The 26,000-nt window shown below is 44.4% G+C and overlaps 1 protein-coding gene across 6 annotated transcripts in view; it reads right to left on the bottom strand.

Annotated features, from left to right (window-relative positions):
• LOC115154275 (angiomotin) overlaps positions 1-26,000 on the bottom strand; it is a 47,088-nt gene that overhangs the window by 14,340 nt on the left and 6,748 nt on the right. The window contains exons 1-6 of one of the 6 annotated variants that reach the window (XM_029700327.1): positions 15,454-16,244; positions 12,256-12,466; positions 11,592-11,660; positions 11,399-11,459; positions 9,111-10,116; positions 5,152-5,746 (exon numbers count right to left, since the gene is read on the bottom strand). In XM_029700327.1, the coding sequence (XP_029556187.1) occupies positions 5,152-5,746; positions 9,111-10,116; positions 11,399-11,459 (1,662 nt within the window). In that variant the 5' untranslated portion in view covers positions 11,592-11,660; positions 12,256-12,466; positions 15,454-16,244. Of the gene's footprint in view, positions 1-5,151; positions 5,747-9,110; positions 10,117-11,398; positions 11,460-11,591; positions 11,661-12,255; positions 12,467-15,453; positions 16,245-26,000 lie in introns of those variants that run through there. The other 5 variants (XM_029700331.1, XM_029700329.1, XM_029700330.1 and 2 more) reach the window with 5 other exon arrangements.

Genomic DNA, 26,000 nt, shown 5'->3' on the forward strand with positions numbered 1-26,000 from the left:
TTTAATCCTTGTAAAAATTCCCTGTCTTAGGTCAGTTAGGATCACCACTTTATTTTAAGAATGTGAAATGTCAGAATAATAGCAGAGAGAATGATTTATTTCAGCTTTTATTTCTTTCATCACATTCCCAGTGGGTCAGAAGTTTACATACACTCAATTAGTATTTGGTAGCATTGCCTTTAAATTGTTTAACTTGGGTCAAACTTTACCGGTAGCCTTCCACAAGCTTCCCAGAATAAGTTGGGTGAATTCTGGCCCATTCCTCCTGACAGAGCTTGTGTAACCGAGTCAGGTTTGTACGCCTCCTTGCTCGCACACACTTTTTCAGTTCTGCCTACAAATGTTCTATGGGATTGAGGTCAGGGCTTTGTGATGGCCACTCCAATACCTTGACTTTATTGTCCTTAAGCTATTTTGCCACCACTTTGGAAGTTTGCTTGGGGTCATTGTCCATTTGGAAGACCCATTTGCGACCAAGCTTTAACTTCCTGACTGATGTCTTGAGATCTTGCTTCAATATATCCACATAATTGTCCTGCCTCATGATGCCATCTATTTTGTGAAGTGTTTTTTTTATGGAGGTTTTGGAGCAGTGGCTTCTTCCTTGCTGAGCGACCTTTCAGGTTCGTCGATATAGGACTCGTTTTACTGTGGATATATATACTTTTGTACCGGTTTCCTCCAGCGTCTTCACAAGGTCCTTTGCTGTTGTTCTGGGATTGATTTGCACTTTTCGCACGAAAGTACTTTCATCTCTAGGAGACAGAACGCGTCTCCTTCCTGAATGGTATGACGGCTGCGTGGTCCCATGGTGTTAATACTTGCGTACTATTGTTTGTACAGATGAACGTGGTACCTTCAGGCGTTTGGAAATTGCTCCCAAGTATGAACCAGACTTGTGGAGGTCTACAATTTGTTTTCTGAGGTCTTGGCTGATTTCTTTAGATTTTCCCATGATGTCAAGCAAAGAGGCACTGAGTTTGAAGGTAGGCCTTGAAATACATCCACAGCTATACCTCCAATTGACTCAAATGATGTCAATTAACCTATTAGAAGCTTCTAAAGCCATGACATAATTTTCAGGAATTTTCCAAGCTGTTTAAAGGCACAGTCAACTTAGTGTATGTAAACTTTTGACCCACTGGAATTGTGATACAGTGAATTTTAAGTGAAATAATCTGTCTGTAAACAATTGTTGGAAAAATGACTTGTGTCATGCACAAAGTAGATGTCCTAACCGACTTGCCAAAACTATAGTTTGTTAACAAGACATTTGTGGAGTGGTTGAAAAACGAGTTTTAATGACTCCAACCTAAGTGTTTTTAAACTTCCGACTTCAACTGTATATGTTTTGATTTCTAAGACATTCTTAGGTTTGCATCATTCACAACTAAAGTTGCCAAATAACTCAAACTCGTATAGCGTATAGGACCTGTTTCAAAATATCACTTTTACACTCATATCTACTTCATATGAGCACTGACTCCGGAATGGGAAAATATATATTTTATTCAACGAAGTTAAATTATATTTTTCGTATAAAATAATGGCACGGGACTTATAAGCATATCTTGTCTGCGAAATGAACTAGCCTACAGCCTATGGCATGGTGCATACACAGATAACATGCAGTAGGCCGAATCATATTCTGTTCTTCTGAAATACATTTTCTTTATATCATAATGTTTCTCTAGACCTGCCTAAAATAAATAATGGATTGATTGTGATGGTGTATATTAAATGGATTTATTAGACTTTTTTCAATGTAGATGTTCCAAAGGCATGTTTCAGTGGCTTGAATGCGGAGGCCTGGAGATGCTAAACGTGTTTATGTTAATTAACCATCAATCAGTGGTGGAAAAAGTACCCAATTTTCATACTTGAATAAAAGTAAAGATAACTTAATAGAAAATTATTTAAGTAAAAGTGGAAGTCACCCAGTAAAAGTCTAAAAGTATTTGGTTTTAAATATACCGTAATTTCCGGACTATAAGCCGCAACTTTTTTCCCACGCTTTGAACCTCGCGGCTTAAACAATGACGCGGCTAATATATGGATTTTTCCCGCATTCAAATGTTTTTTCTCCAAAAAAACACATTCTGTGACGTGCTCAGTTTTTTGGCGGCATGAAGCTTTCATTAGACCAATGAAATTGCCGAACGGGTTAAGGTCAAACAACTTTTTTGTTTACTGTTTAGATGAAATCGAGCGCTCTCAAACTTCCCATCATTCTGATTACGGTAGTCATTTTGTCACCCTCATCATGGCAAAGACACAGAGAAATCCATATGATGCAGCTTTCAAGTTGAAGGCGATTGATCTGGCTGTTGGAAAAGGAAATAGAGCTGCTGCACGGGAGCTTGGTCTTAATGAGTCGATGATAAGACGTTGGAAACAGCAGCGTGAGGAATTGACTCAAAAAAAGCAAAAAGACAACTAAAGCTTACTGCTAATTTTTTATTTTTTGTTACAAGCCGTGTTTTGTTAAAGCCTATTTATTTTTGTTACAAGCCGTGTTTCGTTAAAGCCTATTTATTTTTGTTACAAGCCGTGTTTCGTTAAAGCCTATTTATTTTTGTTACAAGCCGTGTTTCGTTAAAGCCTATTTATTTTTGTTACAAGCCGTGTTTCGTTAAAGCCTGTGTAAAGTTAATTTGTTTCAATGTACCGGTAGGCACCTGCGGCTTATAGACATGTGCGGCTTATTCAAAATAATATTTTTTTTTTAATTCAGTGTGTGCGGCTTATATTCAGGTGCGCTCAATAGTCCGGAAATTATGGTACTTAAATATCTAAATGAAATATAATTGCTAAAATATACTTAAGTATCAAAAGTAAACGTATAAATAATTTCAACTCCTTGTTTTTTTTTGATTTACGGATAGCCAGGGGCCGCTCCAACACTCATACATAATTTACAAAGGAAGAATGTGTTTAGTGAGTCCTCCAGATCAGAGGCAGTAGGTATGACCGGGTATGTTCTCTTGATAAGTGTGTGAATTAGACTTTTTTCCTGTTGTGCAAAGCATTCAAATTGTAACGAGACCGTTTGGGTGTCAGGGAAAATGTATGGAGTAAAAAGTACATAATTATCCTCAGGAATGTAGTGAAGTAAAAGTAGTCAAAAATATAAATAGTAAAGTAAAGTACAGATACCCCCCAAAATTACTTTAGTAATACTTTCAAGTATTTTTACATAAGCACTTTACACTACTGTGGTCAATTACTGTATTTACAAGACAATAACCGGCTGACCAAATGTCATGACCGCAGTAGCCCTATTTGCGCCTTACGGATTGTGGTTGTTGTGGATGGCTGTTCACAAATGTATATGTGTATTTTTACCCAATAGCCTAATGTTGAATTGAAGACGTTTAAGATGCCTATCAATCATTGTTTTTGCGACCAGGGGTGTATTCATTATGGAAACCGTTTAAGAATCAATTGGAAGCAAACAGAGCAAAACCAGAGTTTTTATTGGACAAATTCAGGTAGATCCGTCCCCGTTTTGTTCCGTTTGCTTCCATTTAAGATATGTTTTGGAACAGAATCAGCCTAACGAATACGCCCCAGTGGACAGCCAGTGAAAATGCGCTCTTGCAACAGCCTCATAGAGCAGATCCCAGCCTATGGAATAAAAGTTTGTGTTCCTCCCTTCTAAACTCCCCTGTGGTATTGTGCTCCATACTGTCAAAACGAGTTTAATACAAAAAAAATACGATTGAGACTTTTATTTTCATCATGGAAAATTACCATCTATACTGAACAAAAATATAAACGCAACATGCATTACAGTTCATATAAGGAAATCAGTCAATTTAAATAAATTCATTATGCCCTAATCTATAGATTTCACATGGGCAGGGGCACAGCCATGGGTGGGCCTGGGAGGGCAAAGGCATACCCACCTGGGAGCCAGGCTCAGCCAATCAGAATTAGTTTTCCCCCACAAAAGGGATTTAATTACAGAGAAATAGTCAGTTTCATCAGCTGTCCGGGTGGCTGGTCTCAGACGGTCCCGCAGATGAAGAGCCCGGAAGTGGAGGTCCTGGGCTGGTGTGGTTACACGTGGTCTTCGGTTGTGAGGCCGGTTGGACGTAATGCCAAATTCTCTAAAACGACGTTGGAGGCGGCTTATGGTAGAGAAATTAACATTCAGCTCTGGTGGATATTCCTGCAGTCAGCATGTCGATTGCATGCTCCCTCAAAGCTCGAGACATCTGTGGCATTGTGTTGTGTGACAAAACAGCACATTTTAGAGTGGTCTTTTATTGTGCACCTGTGTAATGATCATGCTGTTTAATCAACTGATTTATATTCCACACGTCAGGTGGATGGATTATCTTGACAAAGGAGAAATGCTCACTAACAGGGATGTAAACATGTGTGCACAAAATTTGACCGAAATAAGCTTTTTGTGCATATGGAACATTTCTGGGATCTTTTATTTCAGCTCATGAAACATGGGACCAACACTTTACATGTTGTTTATATTTTTGTTTAGTATAGTTTTTCACATCTAAATAGCACTTTTCAGTAGTGCTCAAAGCATGACATTCTGAGAGCAGCATTTATCTTTCAACTACAAGCAATGAGTTTCAATCAGTCCTCCATGACAACAAAATCCTAGGCTAATTAGTCCTTAGGTTTGGGGTTATGCTCAGGTATAACAATTTGGCTAATCTATATTTCCAAGTCCTATTCTTGAAGATCAAGGGGTATTAAATTAATTGATATAGCCTAATCGTATTACTATCTGAAGTAGAAAGCAATGGGTTAGAAGCAGCCTACATAAACAACACATCAAGTAAAATGCAACATCCATTTATGGCCAGCTATGTAAACTCTAACATTGACTTAGATGTTGATGTTGTTCAATTGGTAATCATTTTTAAAATCAGGTTTTATGACTTTGTGGCTGTGCCAGCTACTAACCTGTGCATCTTAAGGTGAAAATAATCTAAAAGTAACTGAAAGTATTCAGATTACATTACAGAGTTTGGGTAACCCAAAAGCTATGTTACTGATTACAATTGTGGACAGGTAACTAGTAACTGTAACAGATTATATATAGAAAGTAACCTACACAACCCTGGTGACCCTGCCTAGCATTTTAAATGTGTAAACGATCAACCTTTGCCCCCCTTTTACCTTCTGCAGCTTGTTGACCTTATCAGAGCACACCGCCATCTCCTGCTTGAGCAGCCTGTTCTCTTCTGACAGCATGTCCACCATCTGCTGGGCGCGTGCCATCATGGCGAAGGGGTCCCCCTGGGGGTGGGGGTAGTGCTGGGGAGGGTGGCCCTGGGATGACTGGGAGTGGTACTGTTGGTGCTGGAGTTGTTGTTGTTGCTGCTGCTGCTGCTGTTGTTGTTGTTGCTGCTGCTGGTGTTGTTGTTGCTGTTGTTGAAATTGGTGGTGCTGCTGCTGCTGGTGGTGCATCCTGGAGGTGGAGCCGTAGGGGTCGTGTGGGAAGCCGTGGCCCCTCTGAAGTGGAGGGTGAATGGCCCCAGGGCAGTACAGGTCTCCCTGGTGTGATCCAGGGCCCTGGGGGCTGCGGGGGCCCGTGGAGGCGTAGGGATCCCCTTGGGGGTGGGGGGGTGTGTGGGATGGGTGAGAGGCACTGAGGAGACTATTGAGGGTGGAGGACTGGGCTCGGGACAGAGAGCCCACAGAGGTGACAGAGGAGGTGGGGCTGTGGTGATGGACAGATCTCTGGGAGTGGACCGAGCTCTCCTTATTGGATCTGTGGACACGACAGCCAATCAGAGGTTAATACTAAGAAAGGAATGTCAGTTGGTTTACCGTATGACTTTATGTGGGTCTCCAACAGTCCATAGATAGAAATGATGATACTATCTTTGTGCTTGTTTTAGTATACAACAAAACATATCACCAGGCAAAACATATACAATGATACTATCCGTTTACTATGGTCATTCACCTGCCATACACCAACAAGTCTGTTTTTTCCCCAACTGACAAAAAAACAATTGTGAACCGCTTAGGAAATAAGCAAACATTCCTGTGTCTATAAGGGACGTCATCAGAGAGTGAACAATCATGTCGCCACAGGTTTTAGCTGATGATAAAAATTCTGCGGTACTCATCTCTGTTTGCCAGTGATTTACTTTGAGGTAAATGAATAAGCAAGCAGGAGGGAAAACAGGCAGAACAGGATCTCTATCCCTTCTATCCAGACAACTGGCTCTGGCTCTGTGTGTGTGTGTGTGTGTGTGTGTGTGTGTGTGTGTGTGTGTGTGTGTGTGTGTGTGTGTCTCTCTATGTGTGTGTGTGTGTGTGTGTGTGTGTGTGTGTGTGTGTGTGTGTGTGTGTCTCTCTGTGTGTGTGTGTGTGTGTGTGTGTGTGTGTGTGTGTGTGTGTGTGTGTGTGTGTGTGTGTGTGTGTGTGTGAACATGCCTTACTCCTCAGCCTTCCAGCTAATCAATAAACCTGTTCACCTCAACAGACAGCCTGGCAGTCAAGTAGGAAGGCAAGCAGGCAGGCAGGCAGGGAGGTAGGCAGGTAGAGAGGCAGGCAGGCATGCAGACCGGCAAGTAGGGAGGCAGACAGGGCGGTAGGGAGGCAGGCAGGTGGGTAGACAGGTAGGTAGGTAGGTAGGTAGGTAGGTAGGTAGGTAGGGAGAAAGGCAGGCAGGTGGGTAGACAGGTAGGTAGGTAGACAGGTAGGTAGGTAGGTAGGTAGGTAGGGAGAAAGGCAGGCCGGTGGGTAGGCAGGTAGGTAGGTAGACAGGTAGGTAGGTAGGTAGGGAGAAAGGCAGGCAGGTGGGTAGACAGGTAGGTAGGTAGACAGGTAGGTAGGTAGGTAGGGAGAAAGGCAGGCAGGTGGGTAGACAGGTAGGTAGGTAGACAGGTAGGTAGGTAGGTAGGTAGGTAGGTAGGTAGGTAGGTAGGGAGAAAGGCATGCCGGTGGGTAGGCAGGTAGGTAGGTAGACAGGTAGGTAGGTAGGGAGAAAGGCATGTAGGACGGTAGGCAGACAGGTAGGTAGACAGGCAGGCATGTAGGTAGATAGGCAGACAGGTAGGTAGGTAGGCAGGCAGGCAGGCAGGCAGGCTGGCAGGCAGGCAGGCAGGCAGGCAGGCAGATATATGAAGGACAGGTAAGTCGCCCTCCAGCACTGTGTGTGTAGGCAATGACCCCGTTTATGACTGAAAGTCACAGAGTTCAAGGGTAAAAGCCTAAATCACCCCTAGGAATGTTAAAGAGGTCTCAATCATGTTAATTTGACCAAAAATACTCAAGACTAGGGTTGGGTGTTATACTGTATATACCGTATCCCGGGGTGTTTTGAAATACCCTTGGTATGATTTTTCAATAACGTCAATACAGTTTTTGTTTTATAAATTTGATTATTTGTACTTTTTAAATAAATACCTGCAGTCAACTTCTGCACTAAGTAATAGATAAAGCAGATTGCATCATTTTTCATTATGATGCATACTGGTACTAGTTTCTCATACAGCTGTTTTAGCAAGTCACGTGTGTTTATTTACAAAAAAAGCACAACGAGCAAAACAGACGCTTTGTGAGGTGAGTCACTCCTGCAGCGCAATTTACAATGTCTTCAGAAAGGATTCAAACCCCTTGACTTATTCCACATTTTGTTGTGTTAGTCTAATTTCAAAATGGATTCAATATAAAAAAATGCCTTACCAATCTACACACAATAATGACAAAGTGAAAACATGTTTCAATTCCCATCACAATTCTCTCTATATGGTATAGTTTCTGCTCTGACATGCACTGTCAATTGTGCGACCTTATATAGACAGGTGTGTTTCTTTTTAAATCATGTCCAAACAATTGACTTGGCCACAGGTGGACTCAAGTTATTGTGATATCTCAAGGATGATTAAAGGAAATTGGATGCACTTGAATGCAATTTGGAGTGTAATAACAAACAGTTGTAAATTAGATATTTCTGTATTTAATTTTAAATAAATTAGCAAACATTTCTAAAAACATGTTTCCACTTTGTCATTATGGGGTATTGTGTGTAGATGGATGATTCTATATATTTTTTTACCATTTTGAATTCAGGCTGTAACACAGCAACATGTGGAATAAGGGGTATGAATACTTTCTGAAGACACTGTAAGTAAGGTGACGAAGTTACAAGAAAATCACAGTACATTTTTGCCAGCTATATATCTTATAACTATTCAATTAACTATGTAAGATTTGCCAAATAAATTCTCTCCAGCTGGGTTTTGCTAACTTGCTAATGTTAACTAAGATGTTTGGTGCAGTATATCAAGTAAAAATGTGCATGAAAACTAGTTGTCTATCGTTGAATAACAAAAAACACTTCATTGAAGAATCTCTACTGTTGACCAAAAACCGATGAAGGGCCGTAGACTTCAGCTACCGAACTTCGGCTTGCCTCAAGATTTTTTTTTGTTCGTACAGACGGAAAAAAAACGGAACACCAAAACAAAAACGTCACAATTTTGTAATAATATATGCGCAAACTGTTTAGACTGGGAAGCATACAATAAGCTTGGTAGTTAATGTTTGCATTTGCTCGTTAGCATTTACCTAGCATTCGCTATGGGAATTCCTTAGTACTTGTTAGCATTTCTTTGGCATTCTGGTAACTGACGTTTTATACAAACTGTTTTTACGTTAGAAAAAAATGTTTGCCCCTTGTGTGCACTGCCAGAAATACTGTATATCCCAGGATTGCACAGGCACGGTATGAAGGTATGTAAATCTGGATACCATCCAATCCTACTCAAGACGCAGCAGGTATACGAATTGTTGAAGCTTTGGACAGCACACCAACAGAGACTTTAAATAAATGCAGTAAATAGACATTCCTTAGCCAGCAGACAAGGGGCAGTCTGTCTCTCTAGGGCCATGTTGGGGGAGTGTGTGTGTTTCTCAACTGGGTCAGGTGTGCGTGATTCAACTGAACAAGACAATGGGATCAGATTTCTTTAGCTAAGTTCTGGTAACCACATCAACAACATGAAATTAAAGTTTGATACTATAGTAACAGTGATACAGTTCAGACAGACAGGATGTTCACTCGGACAGTCAGACACACAGTGAGTCAGTACGGAGTGAAGTGGGTTCATCTTACTCACCTGAAGGAGCCGTACTCTGGTGGAGGCTGGTAGCGGACGTGTGGCACCTCGTTCCTGCCCTGGTCCCTGGGCCGATGCTCCTGGTAATAGTGCCCTCCTTGCTCCTGATGCTGGGGCTGCTGTTTGGAAGGGGAGCCCATGTTCTTGAAGGGGTAGTCAGGTGGGGGGCCCCGGTGCTGGCCTGAGGGCTTGTAGTAATCCCCCGGGGGACCTGGAGGGGGAAGCTGGGGGGAAAGGGGGGCACTGGTGATGGGGGCATGGGCCTTGACCCCGCTGGTGGCCAACGAGAGTTGCATGAGGCGCTCGGAGAGGGAACGTACGTGACCTTGCTTCAGGTCCTTGAGTCCGTCGTCCTGATGCACTTTGCCCCCGGTGCTCAGCCGCTGCACCGTTGGACGCCCCTCCGTACGCACCTTGCCGTTGTTGGTTGCAGCTGTCACGTAAAACGCAGCGCCCACCGACGGAGGCAACTGTTGTTGTTGTTGGTGTTGTTGATGTTGCTGGTGGTGCGGGTGGCCCCGGAAATACTGCGACTGCACCTTGGCCTCCTCGTAGGTGGGTAAGTCCTCGGGGTTGGGACCCTGGCTACTCCCTCCCCCACCACCACTCATTCCTCCTCCTCCACTACTACCCCCGCCGCGGGAGCCAAGCTTCTCCACGCCACTGTCTGCCTGCAGCTCCTGTCCCTGAGGCTCCTGCCGGGCGATGTGGGGCACCATAGAGTCGTGCCGTTCATCATTGGGGCCAACATGGCCCGGGTAGCCCCCGCTCACCCCTCCCTCCTGCTGCTGCCTCTGTTGTTGTTGATGTTGCTGCTGTTGCTGCATGGCCAGCTGGTAGTTGCGTCCCTCACCATAGCGCATCTGCTCCTGTAGGAGTCGCTGCAGGACAGTGTTGTTGCTGCCGCTGCTGCTGCTTGACGTTTCGTCGGCCACCGGCCTCATTTCAGTTTCCCGAAGACCACGCACCTCATGGAAGGATGAGCTGCGCCCGCGATCGATGTTCCCTGGGAGAGGGTAGGGTGGGACGAAGGAGGGTGGGTGAGATGAGGAGGGGGATGAGTCGAGAAAGGATTGAAGAGAGGGGTTGAGATGGAGAGAGGGTGAAAACAGGGAGATAAGTGATAGGGGAGAGAGGCGTTAGGGTAGGCGGGTGGAGAGAGATGGAGAGGGGGAAAAGAAGGGAGAAATGTGGGGGGGAATAGAGGAGACAAAGTCAGAGAACACACAAGCCCTTTACCAACGACCCCTAACACTCATCATGAGAGTCATAGCTGAGCATACTGAACACTAGACATAAGTGATGTTAAGGTGAAACACATAATGGAGATGAAAACAATGACAACGGGACTGAACCACCACTATGCTCTGAGAAACGTAAAGAAGACGTGAACCCCCCAGCAACTACTCAAGAGGTAGTTCAGACCAAACCAGAAAAAAGCATATCAAACCAAAACTCTTAACATTTTGACAACTGGGTAGCATTGGAGGGTATATCATCAGTTTTAAAGGCCAAATCTGGTGCTTACAAGTGCCGGTTTCTTTTTGGAGCCAAACTACAAATATGACTATATGACACCATCGTCAGCAGAAATACTGACTTATAGTCAGGCCAAATTGATGGTCACCCAAACCAACCGATTACATGGTACTAAATCCCAGAGTCAGAGCGTTTAGGACCACCCAGGTGTGTATACTGTAACCCCATTCCCTTTGTGCAGGACAGGAGAGAACATCTGATTATTACTGTCAACATGCTGTGTGCACTACTATTGTCGAAATTAATCATGACCATTTTTACACACCCAACTATTTTTATCATTACCCAGCAGATAATTTGCAGAATGCAAAATGATTGATTCAAAAATCAAAACTCTTTTATCCCAAGCTAGGCATGTGATTGGTAGACATATGACAATCATACAGTAGGGGAAGGCATATGTGTTTTAGTAAAAAGATACAAAGTCAAAGTAGAAACCACCCAGGGCATGTTAGCTGTGAATTAGCTAACATGCCTGCAGGTCTAAATCAAACACACTCATTTCCGGAGAGTGTAAATTTACGCTTTAACTACATCCAATAAAAAGCCACAAGCAAGTGTTACGCTTAAAGGGCTTCACTAGATTAAGGAGTTCTTTTGAAACTGACTGCCTCAATGTTTTTGGGGTGGGATTTCAAACTGGGTTCTATGGAGTGGTTTCCACTGACAACCTTGAATGCCATTAAAGAGAAATTGTGGTTAAAGAAAAAGAGGCACCATCTACAAAGTAATGAAGGTGAAATTATTACATCTATTGCTTTCTGATATTCTTCTCATTCTCAAGGAGGATGAAGCTTTTTTCCGAAACATCTGTGGTAAATAAATATATATAAAAAAGTCAGCTTTGGGGCCATCCGCAAGCGGGGCTCTCTTCCAAGTCGAAGAAGGAAAAGAGAGAAAAAAAATGAATGTCACAATGGTAGTATACTCTCCCCGACATACTTCCACTGCTATTTCCTGCCGCTCTTCCCCCAAATCTTCTCCTTTCTGTCTCCCCCTCTTCAGAACCAACTAGTACCAACAAGGACAATGGACAAATGGAGGATGGAACAGAAACAAAACAAAAACACACAACTGAAAATAAATGTGGAGAGAAATGGAGGATCCACTGGTATGACAGAGGGAATTGTTTTGACATGGCGAGACACAGTGACTTATGGGTTGTTTAAAGGTTGCTGCCTGCCTGCCACACAGAGAAATCAGGGAATCTGACAGGCAGGCAGGCGGCACACTGGACCCCGAGCAGGCGTTTCACATAGTAGTCTCTACTCTGTACTAATGCTACATTATGAAATGACATTGGCATTCAGAATCGTCTACTTCTATTCAATCAAATTCAATAAATGTTAAAACTACTACTGTGCCAGCAGAATTGTTAGGTTGCTTGAAATCAAAACTCAGTCATACTGTACTGGCTTATTTAAAATCTGCTCATTAACTTTTCCTCTACCCCCCACCTCTGTGAATTCATAACCCCAGCAATCTAAATGCGGAAGACACATTTCAGTTGAATGCATTCAGTTGCACAACTGACTAGGTATCCCCCTTTCCTTTCCCTTCTATATCTCCCCTAGACTTATCCGACTCCCTCCCCCTGGTCACCTACCTGTGTGGCTGCTCTCACCGCGCTCCTCCGGCACCGCTCTGACTAGGCTCTGCTGCTCATGGTGCTGCTGCTGTTGGGGGGGGACAGGTACCGAGATGGGTGTCTCCAGGGGGTCCGGTGGGGGTCTCCTCCTGGTCCTGTAGCGTCACCAGTTCCTCCAGGTGCTCCAACGCATAGATGCGCTGGTCCACGTTGCTTAGCACCAGCCACTCTGCAACAGGAAGAGCCACTCTCAACCAACCAACCTCAACAATGGGGGTGGGGTCCGGTATGCACGGCCGCAGGAGCCGCACAGGGGAAGAGGAGGGGCGGGGATTTTGGGAATGTAAAATAGGGGACACTTTCAGTGAAGTCTTTTCCTCCTCTGGTTCGGCCGTGAGCAGAGAGCGAGGGCCAGAGTGAGCCGTGCACCATACAGCTGTGTGAATGTCTGGCAGGTTATGGGAAGTAGGGGTGTGTGTGTTCAGTGTTGTGTTTGTGTGTGTGTGTTTGTTTTCAGTGTGTGTGCACACGCACCTGTGTGCGTGTGTGTGGGTCGGCCTTTCGCTGGAATCAAACACAGGATGTGAGGATGTGCAGGGTTCAATCAGAACAGAGAGAGAATGGAGAGCTGAGCTGCTCTTGACAAAACAAGACAACTCCCATCTCTGTGTGAACCAGAGGTGATTTTCTGGACACAATCTTTCCTGGCGACGTTACCGAACATTGGTGTTATTGTGAAAGCCAGTTTGGAGTCGGCAGACTCAGCCACAGAGAAGCAGTTACAGCTAAAACAAGAGTTCAAGTGTTTGGAACAACAACTTTGAAAGAGAATGTCAGATTAAATGTTCTTCAATCTCTGTCAACAGACGTTTGAAAGTGGGTGAAATCCCGGGGATAGTATAATCCATTTCTGTTGATGTTTGACTGACTCGGTAGCCATACAGCGCACGCACATGCACACACACATACACGCACACACCGACACGCACACCGCCCTTCCTCTAACACAGCGAGAGCAATCAGAACTGATAAAGCCAGATTTGGATTCTCAAAACACACACCCCCACGAAGACACATACAGTACATACACTTGCAAAAACACATACAGTACCAGTCAAAAGTTTGGACACACCAACTCATTCAAGTTTGTTTCTGTTGAATAATAGTGAAAACATCAAAACTATGAAATAACACATATGGAATCATGTAGTAACCAAACAAGTGTTAAACAAATCAAAATATATTTTAGATTCTTCATAGAAGCCACCCTTTGCCTCGATGACAGCTTTGCGCACTCTTGGCATTCTCTCAACCAGCTTCACCTGGAACGCTTTTCCAACAGTCTTGAAGGAGCCCCCACTTGTTGGCTGCTTTTCCTTCACTGCAGTTCAACTCACCACAAACCATCTCAATTGGGTTGAGGTTGTGGGATTGTGGAGGCCAGGTCATCTGATGCAGCACTACATCACTCTCCTTCTTGGTTAAATAGCCCTTACACAGCCTGGATGTGTGTTGGGTCATTGTCCCGTTGAAAAACAAATGATAGTCCCACTAAGCGCAAACCAGATGGGATTGCGTATCACTGCAGAATGCTGTGGTAGCCATGATGGTTAAGTGTGCCTTGAACTCTAAATAAATCACAGACAGTGTTACCAGCAAAGCACCCCCACACCATCACACCTCCTCCTCCATGCTTCTCGGTGGGAACCACACATGCCGTGATCATCCGTTCACCTACTCTGCGTCCCACAAAGATACAGCGGTTGGAACCAAAAATCTCAAATTTGGACTCATCAGACCAAAGGACAAATTTCCACTCATCTAATGTCCATTGCTCATGTTTCTTGGCCCAAGCAAGTCTCTTCTTCTTATTGGTGTCCTTTAGTAGTGGTTTCTTTGCAGCAATTCAACCATGAAGGTCTCCTCTGAACAGTTGATGTTGAGATGTGTCTGTTACTTGAACTCTGTGAAGCATTTCTTTAGGCTGCAATTTCTGAGGCTGGTAACTCTAATGAACTTATCCTCTGTAGCAGAGGTAACTCTGGGCCTTCCTTTCCTGTGGCGGTCCTCATGAGAGCCAGTTTCATCATAGCGCTGAATGGGTTTTGCAACTGCACTTGAAGAAACTTTTAAAGTTCTATGAAATTTTCAGGATTGACTGACCTTCATGTTTTAAAGTAATGATGGACTGTCATTTATCTTTGCTTATTTAAGATGTTCTTGCCATAATATGGACTCGGTCTTTTACCAAAAAGGGCTATCTTCTGTATACCACCCCTACCTTGTCACAACACAACTGATTGGCTCAAACACATTAAGAAGGAAGGAAATTCCACAAATTAACTTTTATCAAGGCACACCTGTTAATTGAAAAGCATTCCAAGTGACTACCTCATGAAGCTGGTTGAGAGAATGCCAAGAGTGTGCAAAGCTATCATCAAGACAAAGGGTGGCTATTTTGAAGAATCTCAAATATATTTTGATTTGTAACACTTTTTTGGTTACTACATGATTTCAAATGTGTTATTTCATAGCTTTGATGTCTTCACTATTATTCTACAATGTAGAAAATAGTAAAAATAAAGAAAAAACATTGAATGAGTAGGAGTGTCCAAACTTTTGACTGGTACTGTACATTCACGTGAAAACAAATGTAGACACACAATCACACTCTTGATAGGACGGTATGAGTAAGAAAATCAGTATCACAACAAGGACTAATCCCCCTCCCCTCTGAAAAATGACTTCCAGATGGTCCCGTCATACTCCCTCCCCTCCTCACCCGTCTCCCCCCATTTGCTGATGCTCAAATTGTAAGTTCCTTGACTGTTTCAGATAAACAGTTTATTCTGTAGCCAGAGCTGGCCACAGTGCATTCGGGGAATCTGGCATTCTGGCTGCTCCTCAGATAGGTCTCCCTGTAAGTCGTCCCAGTGGCTTTGACCTCTGTGTGTGTATGTATGTGTGTGTGCGTGCTTGTGTGGGTATGTGGGTTATGTCAGCCAGCATACCTGAGCTAGCCTGGGTCTCAGCAGCACCTACAGAGCGCAGCTATGACATTCACCTCAACACTCACACGGTCTGAAATTCCACTATTAGGATTTGAGCAATAACATTCAATTTCATTGCTCACATCCATCCACCTTGTTTGAAATACCACTGCCATGATGCATCTCAACTGCAACTTCACACAAAGTATTAAAAAGGATCACATACCAAGGGAGCAGTAGGCTACAATGAAATATCATGAGATATTCCACAGAACCAAAACAATGCCAAGAGATCCAGCCTGCTTTATTCAATCCAATTTTCCCACAGAGCAGCTCAGTAAGGCAGTTACACACTGCTCTCAGCTTGTACCTTCGTTCTGCAAGAGCTACCACGGCACACCTTTCTCTCTCTCTCTCTCCCCCTCCTTCTCTCCCTCCCTCCCTCCCCCTCGTTCCAGCAGGTGGGGCTACGACCGGGAGGACAGGTGAATCTGTAGGCCCTCCAGGATCTCGTCACACCCTCATACCTGAGCGCTGGCGTAACTGCTCCTTTACACCGTTTACCATTAGCCCGCCCAGCCACCTGCTGCTTCACCACACACTTCCTCTTTAGAGAGGGCCTACGCACACAGGTTCAGGTTCCCACTGGTCCTAGATCAGTGAGTAAGGGGCAGACAGGCCCACAAAGTTGGAAGGGGTGGAAAAGCTGTGCTGGAGTTAGTCAGTCTCTCTACAAAAACCCTAAAGGGAGAGGGAAGAGAGGGAGACAGACTGAAAAATAGAGTTTGAGTGTGAAAGAGAGAGAAAAAGAGAGTGAGTGGGTTTGAGTGTAAGATAGAAAGAGAAAGTAATATAGCAAGACAACAGAACTCCCTCACTCCCTCTCTCTGAGAGATCCATTTCATTAAAATGGCATCATTCATAGGTAGCCAGCCATGTTCTCAGTCGTAAAGGCTTATGACCAGTGTCACCTCAGTGAAACATACAGGTAACTGCCAAAATAAAAGGAACACCAACATAGTGTCTTAATAGGGCATTGGGCCACTACGAACCAGAACAGCTTCAATGCACCTTGACATAGATTCTACAAGTGTCTGGAACTCTATTGGAGCGACACGACACCATTCTTCCACGACAAATTCCATAATTTGGTGTTTTGCTGATGGTGGTGGAAAAAGATGTCTCTGGTACCGATCCAGAATCTCCCATAAGTGTTAAATTGTGTTAAAATCTGGTGACTGAGACGGCCATGTCATATGGTTACATCGTTTTCAAACAATTCTGTGACCACTGATGACCTTTGGATGGGGGCATTGTCATCCTATGGGGGCATAGTCATGGCAGCCTAAATAAAGGCCAAAATAATGGCCTGCCCAGCATTTTTATACATGACCCTAAGCATGATGGGATGTTAATTGCTTAATTTACTCAGGAACCACACCTGTGTGGAAGCACCTGCTTTCAATATATACTGAACAAAATTATAAACGCAACATTGTCAAACGGTGGGTGTAGCTGGTGCATGGAAGTCAGGCGCAGGAGAGCAGAGATGAGTGGACAAAGCACTTTACTGAGGCAATTATTAGAACAGACGCAACCGCGTCACAAAAACAAATGCCCAAAGGACAAGTGAGGCAGCACAAAATACAACAACCAAGTACAAAGTACCGGCTGCCACAAAGCACGGGTACAAAACAAAATCCGGCGCAAACCAGCCGGAAGCGTGCCAACCTTGACAATAAACAATACCCCACACAGACATGGAGGGAACAGAGGGCTAAATACACAGTACTTATGAGGAGATGTAAACCAGGTGTGCAGGAAAACAAGACAAAACAAATGAAAAATGAAAGGTGGAGCGGCGATGGCTAGAAGACTGGTGACGTCGACCGCCGAACGCCGCCCGAAAAAGGAGAGGGACCGACTTCAGTGGAAGTCGTGACAAACATGCACCAATTTCAAATATTCTACTGAGTTACAGTTCATATAAGGAAATCAGTCAATTGAAATACATTCATTAGAACCTAATCTATGGATTTCACATGAATACAGATATGTTAAAAAAACAGTAGGGGCGTGGATCAGAAAACTAGTCAGTATATGGTGTGACCACTCATGCAGCTCGACATCTCCTTCACATAGAGTTGATCAGGTTGTTGATTGTTTCCTGTGGAATGTTTTCCCACTCCTCTTCAATGGCTGTGCAAAGTTGCTGGATATTGGCGGGAACTGGAACATGCTGTCGTACACGTTGATCCAAAGCATCCCAAACATGCTCAATGGGTGACATGTCTGATGAGTATGCAAGCCATGGAAGAACTGGGATATTTTCAGCTTCCAGGAACTGTGTACAGAACCTTGCGACATGGGCCCATGCATTATCATGCTGAAACATGAGGTGATAGTGGCGGATGAATGGCACGACAATGGGCCTCAGGATCTCATCTCTGTGCATTCAAATTGTCATCGATAAAATGCAATTGTGTTCATTGTCCGTAGCTTATGCCTATCCATACCATAACCCCACCGCCACTATGGGGTAAACTGTTGACATGAGGCCAGTTGGATGTAATGCCAAATTCTCTAAAATGACGTTGGAGGTGGCTTTTGGTAGAGAAATTAACATTTAATTCTCTGGTAACAGCTCTGGTGGACATTCCTGCAGTCAGCATGCCAATTGCATGCTCCCTCAAAACTTGAGACATCTGTGGCATTGTGTTGTGTGACAAAACTGCACATTTAGAGTGCCGTTTTATTGTCCCCAGCACAAGGTGCACCTGTGTAATGATTATGCTGTTTAATCAGCTTCTTGATTTGCCACACCTTTCAGGTAGATGGATTATCTTGGCAAAGGAGAAATACTAACAGCGGTGTAAACTAATTTGTACACAAAATTTGAGCGTATGGAACATTTCTGGGATCTTTAATTTCAGCTCATGAAACATGGGACCAACACTTTACATGTTGCGTTTGTATTTTTGTTCAGTGTACTTTTGTCCAGTGTATCCCTCGTTTACTCAGTGTTTCCATTATTTTTGGCAGTTACCTTTCTCTCATCTGAGTGAGTGAGGCCTTCAGCCTTTAGCCTGATGCCAGATCTGTGTAGAGAGACACTGATTCAAACTCTGCTCCCAGCTTCAGCCAGCAATTAACCGGGAGATTTGAGATGCGATGGTATACAGTAGTAGCTAGCTATATGTATTATGAGATGCTCTTTCATATTTTTAATGGAGCCAGAGGTTGCACTGTCTAATGTAAATATTTGCCTTCCATGTGCAAGTTTCCCAGCGCCCCCGCACACAGCCTGTTTATTCTTCTAAAACACCAGAGCGGGGTTAACAGCAGAAGGGGGGAGGGAACTTCCACAGGAAAGCAAGGAAGAACAAGACATTAAGAGTGGGATAGATGGGCAGAGAAAGAGAGCGAGAGAGAACGAGAGAGAGACAGAAAGACAGACAGACAGACAGACAGACAGACGGCCCCTGACATTAAGGTTGACGTTCAAACCTTTATCCCCTCAGGAGACATACTGCAGGATATACACACTGGGTCCTGAGAGCACCACACACACACACACACACACACACACACACACACACACACACACACACACACACACACACACACACACACACACACGGGGTCCTGGGAGCACAAAATACACCCCACCACGGACACACACACATTTTCCCTGGAGGGTGATATTACAGGTTACTTACGGGTCCTGAGAACCCATCACCCACCACTAAATACACCACACAGGCACTATGTTTTCCCCAGGGGAACCATGAATAAGGGCAGTAGGTTAGATTAAGATGATTTACTGTCTATTCATACCAGGAATAGAGCCAGAGGCAGACATGGGTTCAAATACTATTTGAACTCTTTCAAATACTTCTAGCGTTTGATTTAGCCTGCCTGGACTGCCATGCAAGCAGAGTCTTCCATTGGTTTCACTGCAACAAAAGCTCAATGAAGCAGCCAAAGTATTTGAAAATAATATCAAAGGTTTTTAAACCCAGCTCTGCCCAGAGTTGGGGACTGGGAGACCAGGATGGTACGCAAACACTTAACCCGTCACTTCCCTGAGTCTCATGAGAGTCCCAGTCACTTTTTCTCAGAGGGAACTCCCACACTGCTCCATATACACATGTACAGTTGAAGTCGGAAGTTTACATACACTTAGGTTGGAGTCATTAAAACTAGATTTTCAACCACTCCACAAATTTCTTGTTAACAAACTATAGTTTTGGCAAGTCGGTTAGGACATCTACTTTGTGCATGACACAAGTCATGTCTCCAACAATTGTTTACAGACAGATTATTTCACTTAGAATTCACTGTATCACAATTCCAGTGGGTCAGAAGTTTGCATACACTAAGATGACTGTGCCTTTAACAGCTTGGAACATTCCAGAAAATGATTTCATGGCTTTGGAAGCTTCTGATTGACTCAAATGATGTCAATTAGCCTATTGGAGGTGTAGCTGTGGATGTATTTCAAGGCATATCTTCAAATGCAGTGCCTCATTGCTTGACATCATGGGAAAATCAAAAGAAATCAGCCAAGACCTCAGAGAAAAAATTGTTGACCTCCACAAGTCTGGTCCTTGGGAGCAATTTCCAAATGCCTTAAAGTACCACGTTCATCTGTACAAACAATAGTACGCAAGTATAAACACTATCGAACCACGCAGCCGTCATACCGCTCGGGAAGGAGACGCATTCTGTCTCCTAGAGATGAAGGTACTTTGGTGCGAAAAGTGCAAATCAATCCCAGAACAACAGCAAAGGACCTTGTGAAGATGCTGGAGGAAACAGGTACAAAAGAATCTATATCCACAGTAAAACGAGTCCTATATCGACATAACCTGAAAGGCCGATCAGCAAGGAAGAAGCCACTGCTCCAAAACCGCCATAAAAAAGACAGACTACGGTTTGCAACTGCACATGGGGACAAAGATTGTACTTTTTGGAGAAATGTCCTCTGGTCTGATGAAACAAAAATAGAACTGTTTGGCCATAATGACCATCGTTATGTTTGGAGGAAAAAGGGGGAGGCTTGCAAGCCAAAAACACCATCCCAACCATGAAGCACGGAGGTGGCAGCATCATGTTGTGGGGGTGCTTTGCTGCAGGAGAGACTAGTGCACTTAGATGGCATCATGAGTAAGGACAATTATGTGGATATATTGAAGCAACATCTCAAGACATCAGTCAGGAAGTTAAAGCTTGGTTGCAAATGGATCTTCCAAATGGACAATGACCCCAAGCATACTTCCAACGTTGTGGCAAAATGGCTTAAGGACAACAAAGTCAAGATATTGGAATGGTCATCACAAAGCCCTGACCTCAATCCTATAGAAAATTTGTGGGCAGAACTGAAAAAGCGTGTGCGAGCAAGGAGGCCTACAAACCTGACTCAGTTACACAAGCTCTGTCAGGAGGAATGGGCCAAAATTGAACTAACTTATTGTGGGAAGCTACCTGAAACGTTTTACCCAAGTTCAACAATTTAAAGGCAATGCTACCAAATGCTAATTGAGTGTATGTAAACTTCTGACCCACTGGGAATGTGATGAAATAAATAAAAGCTGAAATAAATAAATCTCTCTACTATTATTCTGACATTTCACATTCTTAAAATAAAGTGGTGATCCTAACTGATTTTTACTAAGATTAAATGTCAGGAATTGTGAAAAACTGAGTTTAAATGTATTTGGCTAACACGGAACCCAAACCGGCTGCGCGCGTGCGCCATCGTGCATACATTTATTTTCTCCCCCCACACCAAACGCGATCACGACACGCAGGTTAAAATATCAAAACAAACTCTGAACCAATGACATTAATTTGGGGACAGGTCGAAAAGCATTAAACATGTATGGCTAGTTAGTTAACATGCACTTGATAGCTAATTTGTCCTATTTACCTAGGTTGCTGTTGCTAGCTAATTTGTCCTGGGATATAAACATTGAGTTGTTATTTTACCTGAAATGCACAAGGTCCTCTACTCCGCCAATTAATCCACACATAAAACGGTCAACCAAATTGTTTCTAGTTATCTCTCTTCCTTCCAGGCTTTTCCTTCTCTTGACTTTATATTGCGATTGGCAACTTTCATAAATTAGGTGCATTACAGCCACTGACCTCGTTCGTCTTCAGTTACCCACGTGGGTATAACCAATGAGGAGATGGCACGTGGGTACCTGCTTCTATAAACCAATGAGGAGATGGGAGAGGCAGGACTTGCAGTGCGATCTGCGTCAGAAATAGAACCGATTTCTATTTTAGCCCTTGGCAACGCAGACGCTCGTTGGCGCGTGCCAGCAGTGTGGGTGCAATAATTGAATAACATGGATTTCTAAATGTATTTTGCGACGCGAGCGGTGTGGTCAGCCTATAAGGTGTATGTAAACTTCCGACTTCAACTGTAACTGTAGACGGCAGATAACAGTGTCTAAGTTCTCTGGTTCAGGTCCAACCAGTTGACTCTACCTTCATAGAGAGATGGGCCTGAAGGAGTTCACTGTCATTGTCCTGTATCTGTTTTCTGTCAACTGTACACTAACAAACACAGCATAGTAGCATACTTAGCCCGAGGCAACAACGGTCACATACCGGAGAACAGAGAGGGTAGGAGAGGAGAGGTGAGAAAAGGAGCTGGTGAACAACATTCCAGGGAATATGTAGGTTTTAATCCCAATATGGCAACCAACTCCTGACACACACACACGCACACACGCACACGCACACACACACACACACACACACACACACACACACACACACACACACACACACACACACACACACACACACACACACACACACACACACACTGGGGAAGAGAGAGCAGGCAACTGACCCCAAACAACCCTGTAGCTAAAGTGTTCTGGCCCTCTTCACACACATGCACACAGCGCACAAAACACACACACAATCACGGTCATCTTTCTCGGGCAGTGCTTACATAACAGCGGAACATTAGTGGAAAGTGTCCAGTGGTTTAATGAACTCCAGAGAGCTCTTCCACGTTCAGCATTTCTGTCAACTTATTGTAGGACAAGATAACACTGACAATATTGTTATGGGAAAGAGGAGAGGGAAGGGAGAGGAACAGGGAGGGAGGGAGAGGGGAGAGGGAGAAGAGAGGGCTAAAATAGAAGAGAGAAATATGTAGGGAGGTCACAAGAAAGGCATGAGGGGAGTGAAAAAGAGGAAGGGGAAGAGAAGGGGGGGAATGTGGTGCAGAGCAAGAGAGAGAGCAAGAGCGCGAGAAGACGGGAGAGAGAACGAGAGGAAGACCGAGAGCGAGAGAAAGAGATAGATCGGGGGAACAGGGGAAAACTGAGAAACACATGGCAGGAACCAAGCAGGAAATGCAACATTCCAATCTAGAAAGGCCGCCCATCCTCCCTCCCTCCCTCTGTGGCGGGAGAGAGCATGAAGCCCACTCTCCCTTGGTGTCCATTACTCTGGGGTCTGGCCTGGGAGATTCTCCCACAGCAGCACAACTGGGGAAGACAGAACCGGTCAAGGAACTCTAACACACACACATACAACCTGTATGATCTTTCTCGCTCTCTCCCTTTACCTCTTTCCATTCCTCCTTCTCCTTCGATTTTCTCCACATCCCTCACTCCATGGCTGGCCGTTGCCATGTTTAATATGAGGAGCTGGATCATGTTCCATTAAACATGGGAAGGGCTGGTTGAAAAGGCAGCAAAAATAAAGAGAACGAGGTAGAAGTGGGTGGAAAGAGAAAAAGAGAAAAAGAGAGAGAGCAGAGTCTCCACAGGGTCACATTACTTCGCTCCAGTGAGGATAGTCTTGGAATAATAAGGCGGCCATTGTTTGGATAGAGATGGGCGTCCGACCAGCTCTCTGTCACAATACCTCAATCTGTCAATCAGCGCCCTTCACTTTGCCTTTCAAAAACAGCAGCCCTGTGCCAGAGTATTCCCCTAATTCAGTTTGACCAACATATCAGAGGCATATCAGTTTACTGTTTTTCTGAAAGTCCTTTTTTGGGGAGAGAAGGAATTCAATAACCGTTCATTTTAATGACTCAAATCTCCAGTTCTGGTTGGTCAGGGAGGGTTTGGGGAGCTAACAGAGGGAAAGTGATTGTAACTGACTGTTTGAAGACCTTTGGCCTTCTCCCTAAATGAGAAAAAGTCGTCATAAACGAACCAAACCCGGCAGCAGCCATTTTGACAAAGCTGACATGCTTCCTCTCTCTGGAGCCCTTTCATTCCTTCTATTGCTCTCTTTTCCCAACTCAATCACAATCTCTGTAATGTGGTTTCATTCTCTCCGCAACACACACAAATGTTCCTGATACAGGCCCAACTTTCGGAAACACAGCAAACCTCCTCATCTGCGCATATACAACTTCCTAAACCCCTTACCACATGTGCGCCACACACACACATGCAACGCGCATACACACGCTCGCGCACACACACACACACAGTCTTAATGGGAAGCATGTGCTGCAGAGATGAGAACCCTCTTCATCTCTGTCACTCTGGCTGTGGATTGATTTGGCCTTCCTCTACTGAGCTATGACAGGGACAATCCCCCCTCACATCTCTTCCTTCAACCTCTCTTCACCCCCTTTTCCCCTCACTTCACCCCTGTCTCTGTCACCTTGCCCCCTACTCCCTCTCACCCCTCCCCTTTATTTACCCCCTCGCCTCAACCCTTTCCCTGGCATGTTTCTGGAACAGCAGTGTAAAGAATATCAACCCCCCCATCTCTCTGGTCCTATAATGCCAGATTTACAATACAACGATCAATCACAAGACTGACAGCAGAGGGAATGACTCAGACTCAATGCTCCGTCCTACTCTGTCCCAGTAGACAATGAAACTACCACTGACATGCATCACACATTATATGACTATATCGCTGGAAAACATGCTTTTGATTAGAACTTCATCTGGATTCAGGAGTGAGTGAGATCATCCCATGACAGCAATGAGAATGTGATCGGGTCCTTGACAGGAAATGTTCATGTGTCCAAAACAAACTCCATCTGGAAGTAGAGCAGGACCAGGGTATCAGAGCAGGGAAATGCTGGGACGGTTTCGTCCCACAACACTGATACTGTACTGAGAGTGACACGTCCGCCTGGGGACCTAGTGAATGAATGGTCCGGGGTGTATGTGTGTGTAAATGAGTGAGTGTGCAAGTGTGTATGTGTCTATGTGTGTGTGTCTGGCCATGCCTTTTGCATTATCCCCCTCCCCCCATGAGTTCCAGGAGTCCGTCTCCCACACTGTGACACATTCCAGAGTGGTAGTGGCGGTCTGTTCCCTCCCTGGGGTTAGCAGGTACATTGCCCTGGCCCCAGTCACAGGCATTGGGTTACCCAGCTTCCCACTCTCCCAGCACCAAGGTATGCAATGGCTCTTTTAATAGGCCCACAGTTCATTTCCCTCCTAAACAATTACAGTATCACACCACCCATCGAGAAAAAGGAGTAGGAATGAAGAGCACTTCTTCTCATTTCTGCAGGGGGCTGGTGGGTCATAGAGTTGATTTCAACAGGTTGTGTGTGTGTGTGTATATGTGTGTGTGTGTGTCTTTCTGTGTGTGTGTGTGTGTGACAGAGAGAGAGAGGGAGCGAGGGAGCACTGTGGCTCAGAGGGTGTTAGTAATTCACTGAAGTTGCATTTTCATTAATTAATGAGTATAGTGATATTATTAAGAAGATTGTGGATAATCTGCATAATCTGCATCCATTGTGTACATCATGTGAGCTCAGAGGAAAACAAGAGGCATTTGGGTTATTCCTAGGCTGAGTAAGCAGACGGGACTTTGGGCCTCCTCTACGGAAGCGCGCGCGGGGGGGGGGGGGGAATATGAGGGACTCATATATGAGATTGATAGGAAGTGATTAAGGAGTACGGAGATAGAAGGGGAGGCTGAGGGGGCAAGCAATTACATAGAGAGACAGCACTACAGAGAGAATGAGAGAGAGAGGAGGCGGAAAGAGTAAGACAGAGAGAAAGGGAGTGAGTGGAACAGTCAGACATTCCAGTGCTGTGAGTCAATGGTGCTAGGCACTGCTTTGGCAGACACTTACCACCACCTATACGACTCAACAAAGGCCCCAGGCTCCCTATTGGCCCGGGTAGGGCCACCATACAGAGAAAGGAAGGGGACAGGACACGGGAGGGATAATCAACACTGGTTCAGATCCAAACACACACTGAGACCAGACAAGAGACCAGAGCAGGTCATTGTTCTTTGTCATTTGAGCATTTCTTGGAATCCTGTCAAACGGCAAGAAACAAATCCCTGTACTGGCCCTCTGGTTAAAGAGAATAACCATGGCATTCCCTCTGGAATGTATCTTAACAAACAAACACTTTTAACGGATATGGACTCTGGTTGGCTGGCATGTCTTTGATGTAATATGACTATATTTCAATGGGTTAGGTATGAATAGGGTAGGTGTAGGCCTAGTATCATTGAATTTGATATAAGATAAAAATGAATGAAATAAATCCACTTCCCTCAACATCCGGTAAGGATGACATCATTTCATAAGGCTTTGTGGCAAGTGGGTCAATTAAGAAAATAAGGGTACATTTGTTAGCCTGTAACTAGTGTGTAATCAAGAGTGGACTAAACAGAACAATCCACAACTTCCCTTTAATGGGGAAACAACAACTACAGCTCATATTTAGCTTAGAATGACAATTAATGTTCTTAACCCTGGGCAACATGGGCTTGGCAGGCTCACAGGGATATTGGTAT

Source organism: Salmo trutta, chromosome 19 (assembly GCF_901001165.1).
Source record: "Salmo trutta chromosome 19, fSalTru1.1, whole genome shotgun sequence".
In the NCBI taxonomy this organism is placed as follows: Eukaryota; Metazoa; Chordata; class Actinopteri; order Salmoniformes; family Salmonidae; genus Salmo; species Salmo trutta.